Source organism: Morus notabilis, unplaced genomic scaffold (genome assembly GCF_000414095.1).
Source record: "Morus notabilis unplaced genomic scaffold, ASM41409v2 Scaffold19, whole genome shotgun sequence".
Taxonomy (NCBI): Eukaryota; Viridiplantae; Streptophyta; class Magnoliopsida; order Rosales; family Moraceae; genus Morus; species Morus notabilis.
In genome coordinates, this window is record NW_010360880.1 from 606,234 (window position 1) to 611,338 (window position 5,105).

General features: G+C 37.5%; 1 protein-coding gene across 1 annotated transcript in view; it reads right to left on the bottom strand.

Annotated features, from left to right (window-relative positions):
• Positions 1 to 2,219, bottom strand: part of LOC112091481 (G-type lectin S-receptor-like serine/threonine-protein kinase At2g19130) — a 2,557-nt gene extending 338 nt beyond the window's left edge. The window contains 3 exon segments of the mRNA XM_024165237.1: positions 4 to 718; positions 721 to 1,895; positions 1,898 to 2,219. Of these exon segments, the coding sequence (XP_024021005.1) occupies positions 4 to 718; positions 721 to 1,895; positions 1,898 to 2,219 (2,212 nt within the window).
• Between the last annotated feature and the right edge of the window lie 2,886 nt (positions 2,220 to 5,105).

Genomic DNA, 5,105 nt, shown 5'->3' on the forward strand with positions numbered 1-5,105 from the left:
TACCCCCTCTTTCAACCTCTTGTATTTCAACATTACCATCTAATCTTGGGTCCAACAGGGTAAGCACATTGCCACCTTCTACAACGACACCCGCAGCCAAACTCGGGAAGAACTCAACTTTTTCCCCTGACTCATATTCCTCCGAGTTTCTTCTTCCTGATACAAATTCAAAAAGCATCATTCCATAGCTGTAGACGTCGGCTTTTGATGTTATTGTGTCTCCCGTTATCCACTCTGGTGCGATATATCCTCTTGTCCCTCTTATTGTTGTGAGAACGCGACTGAATTCCCTTCCCATGAGTTTCGCCAATCCGAAATCTGCAATTTTTGGATGAAATTCTGCATCTAAAAGAATGTTTTCAGGCTTAATGTCGCAGTGTATGATGCAGTCTCTACACTTTTCATGCAGGTAAAACAACCCTCTTGCTGTGCCAATAGCAATTTGGTACCTCGCATTCCAGTCCAAGACATATGACTTAGTTGAGTGGAAAAGATGTGAAGACAAAGAGCCATTGGACATGTAATCATAGACCAAAAGCCTTCTAGAACCTTGAGAGCAGAAGCCAAAAAGTCGAACAAGATTGACATGTTGGATGGCCCCAATTGTGCTAACTTCTGCTCGAAATTCCTTCTCACCTTGGCCAACGCTTTCAAGTTTTTTAACTGCTATTACAGTTGAGTCAGGCAACACCCCTTTGAAAACCGAACCAAATCCTCCTTGCCCCCCAATTTGTCGGAGAAGTTCTTTGTTGCGCGCTGCAAATCTTTGTACCCAAAGACAAGCAATGATCCCACCAACGCCTTTCTTACTCCAACTCTTTTCCTTCTTCGTCGCAGGATTAAAAACACAAGAAGGCCTAAGAAAATTGACAATCCTGTAACTGAGCCCACCACAACACCGATGATTAATCCCTTTTTGTTTTTAAACTCAGAAGCTGCTAGTCGAATGTGGAGAGTTCTTCCACTGCTATCACCTTCTCCGAGTTGCTGCAGATTTAAGAGATCTCCCATCCAAATGGAACAACTATTGCCATCAGAAGCATATGCGGTGCAAGAGCAGTTATTTAAGCAAGTGGAGTCACAATCCGCCATTGTATCAACTAGCACAGATTGTCTCTGTTCAGGCAATGACACGCTGGGAATTTCAAGAAACCTGTCTTTCTCACCATCATCAACTACACTATATTCACCACACCGCAGTTTTGCCTTTCTCACGCACCCACCGGAGTAATCCTGCAATTCCCAATCACGCCATGACCTCGGCTTAAACTCCGGCAGACAGTTGCAGAAGGGCAATGACTTCTCATTACAGCTGCCATATGCCCCACAAAAAGCATAAACTTCACATTGGTCTCTCGGAGTTGACCAAACCAAATTCCATCCTGTAGTAGGGAGCCATAGTCGTTGCTTAATCTGGCCCGAGACATCCAACCGAAACTGAGCTATAATGGACGAGTCAGTAAGAACGTGTTTGACATAGCTTTCATTAACATTAGAAACAAAATTAAAATAGCAAAGACGATTGAACTTCATCTCCGGGACCAGGCTAAAACTCTCTCCTTTCCAAGGTCCACTGCTCCAGTAGGACTTCCTAGAACTTTTCGACAACAAGATAAGGGAGTCGTCACTTGGGTCTAGCTCAAAAGAGAAGTGGCCGGGTGAAGGGTCCTCCGAGTTCTTCCAAGAAGTGAGGCGCTTTTTTGTTTTGGTTATGTTGTTGTATCCAAGTTTAGAACCGTGTAGAAACGTATCCGTCAGGTAATTAAAGCTTTTCCATAAGAGTTTTGTAGAACTAACGGATATTCCTTGTAAGACGAGGTTCCCGTCGTGTAAGAGAATTGCTTGTACAGAAGAAAAAGTTGCAGTGGACTTGACATTTGTGGACCAAACTGGATTTCTGACTCGTCGAAAAGAACTAAATTTCCATCTGATATTCTTAAAGCGGAGGAATGGCTATCCGCCACAGGTTTCTCCCTATTTGCTACCCAAAGTACGGTTCGGGAAGGATCTCTCCTATACCACATGCCTATATAGTAGTTTGAAGACCTACCTGGTTTGAAGAATCCAAGTTCAAATTTCCCACCTGCAGAGATAATGGTTTGGTCACCAGAGAGGGACTGGTTTGTAGAGATAATATCAGCTCCAAGGGAAAGATGGGTCTTGAGAAACATGCATGACATGATAACAAGAAACATGTATGGATTGGTCTTGAAATCCATTTTTTTTTTTCCTTTTCAAATAAGCTAGGTATTTCTAGGCAATGGAACGCTAGAACATTTTATCTATTAAGGGGGAAAGATGGAAATGATTACAAAGATGGAAGTCATCTTTGTCAGTGACTCTTTATTTTGGTCACGTTCAGTAGTCAATTTAACTAGTTGCTTAGCTCATGCCAAAAAAACATTAAGAATTGGTCCTACATGGACAAGGTTTCTTTGTTTGTTTGTTTAATTCCATAGTAATCGCTCTGTTAACCTCCAACTGCTTCCATCACAAAGAAGGAAGGACGAAAACAATAAATATTGTGGACCAAAATAAGGACAAAGAAAGCAAACTATAAAACAATCTTTTCCCAGGAATGACTTCCATAAACGGGTATTGGAGTAAAAGAGTAATAATAAAAGTAAACGTTCTTGCTTCTGAGTACTGCTAAGCTTGTTGCTGGGCCCATATGTGTCTTGGATTCTTGGTACATATTCACGTGGTTGTGATATAGGCGTAGACTTGATTAAGTACATATGATCATAAACTTACTATTAAAGCTATCAATTTATGAGTAGACTTTTTGCTCTCCAATCATCCAATAAGAATACGGCACAAGTGAAACTTTGGGTAAATAAAAAAGGAAATGGACTTCCTTAAATCATCTCTAGTGTAACGACACCGCATGAATCGTCACAGTTATCTTAATTTTCAAATATATACCTCTTATAGAATGCGGAAAATAGTTAAACTTGAAACACTTTATTTTGAATGACTTAATGAAATCCTCGAATTTTTTTTTTTCATATTATAACTTTAAAAAATTTAAAAGTTCTTCAAAGAAAAAAAAATCTTTAGGTTCAACTAAATTGTTAAAATCCATACCTTGAACTAAACTAAAATAAATCTAAAGTATTCTTCAATCAAAACCACCATAAACCAAAGTTCCAAAACAATAAAAATTAAAACTTTATTTAAAATTTAGCACTTTCATTCCATGATCGTTTATCTCGTTTTCCTATCATGCATGGCTCTTATCCGCTCCAAGATTCTCCATGCCTACATCTTACCCTTTAGATTGTCTGCAACATAAAATAAATTATATAAGCAAGGGCTTAGTAAGACACTTAATTCTCACAAATGTAAATGAACATTTTTATTCATCAACAATAAACGTCATCATGAGAATAATTATTGTTGAACCTATTTTAACTTTAAAATCCATCATATATTGGGCCCGACGTTGTACCATCATAGCGCACTAGCCACATAAAGCATGGGGTAGCAAATCTCATACTAACCGTGACAATAAGACCGCTCACTGGTCGCCATCAAGGGTGTACAACGCCATTTAAAAACATAAAAATACCTATATACATTTTTCTTCAAAACGTCATCATATGAGAAATAGTAAAGGTGCCATAACATCATCATAAACATCAAAATCATATACTTCTCAATTTTTCAATTCATGTTGCAGGTGAGAGTGTACCTACTTGAGCGCCTTACTTAACCTTTTTAAATTTTTCAATGGTGACGCGACGAATGAGGTCCTCGGGTGCTCGCCACTACAACTGTTCATGCCATAAATCATAAATAAGATTACTATACAGCCTTAACTGTAATGACCGAGAAAATCCTAGAATTAAATAATGTAAATTTATTTATTTAAGTTAAGGACTTTTCTCAGTAACTTACTACCATATTTTGTGACTAAATGATTTATGAAATTAATATCAATATTCCTATATTATGTAGTAAGTATTATGATGAGTTCATAATTTATGAACAAGTAAATTCAGTTGATAAATTCCTACCGCAATTAAGGCGGAAGAAATCCTTCGTGCATATACAGTTTGAGAATCCTAATATCAGGAATCTCTTATTGCAGTATAATGTTAACAGTGTATAGAGAAACACTCTGACATTTAAAGAGAAAACCCTTAATTTCCAAACAGATAAGAGGAAATTAAAGGGGTAGTGTATCACTAAAGAAATTCAAATACAATATGGGTTCAGAAGTTGACAAAGTCGGGAACTGAAATTTCATGTCAACTAAGTAAATTCTCAAAAGTTAGTATGAAGTAATAAGAATAGCTATAAGAATAGAACATTAAGGGGTGATTACTAAGTATTCCCTAAACCTTGCTTATGTAAGCAAGATGACGTCAAGTAAGCAATTAGAAATTTAAGTTAGGTAAGATACGATAACTGACTTTTAGATTGCAATAAGGAACGATGTGCCGAATGCTGTGTTAAACCCACAAGTAGGCCAACACATGAATCTTAAGGTTAAGAAGTGAAAGAATTGAAAGACATCAATTCTAGGGTTTTAGAAACAATCGGAATGAAAAATGCACAGAAAAAGGGGTTCGGAAGGCCAAATCTCGTAAATTAGGATTTCGACTACTTTAAGTGGACCGAGTCAAAATTTGTTGACGAAGAGTCAACCCAAAACGTCACCCTAAAAAAGTTAGTCAAGAATGGTCAAGGTTGACTAAGTTGACGAACTGTCTAAAAAACACAAATAAAACGCACAACGGACAGGAATTAAACAGAACATAAATGAGATAATTATTATGAATGGATGGCTTGGATTTAAAGTAATTAAATTGATGTTTGCATAAAAATCATTGGAAAAGTCAAATTTTGCATTGTTTGGTCCCTTGATTTTTGATGTTCGGTTCAATGATGAACAAATACATGTAAATGGTCAATTTCACGTGGAAAAGAACCAGAGAGCCCAGCTAAGAGAAATAGAAAGGAAAAAAAATTTCAAAGTGAGAAAAAGAGGGATTTAAGCGGAAATCGACGGAATTACCGAGGAATATCGTCACTGAAGCTTGATCTTCATTCCCTAAGGTGAGATTTCAAGTTTCCTCTTATTTCCTCTTCCTTGACTA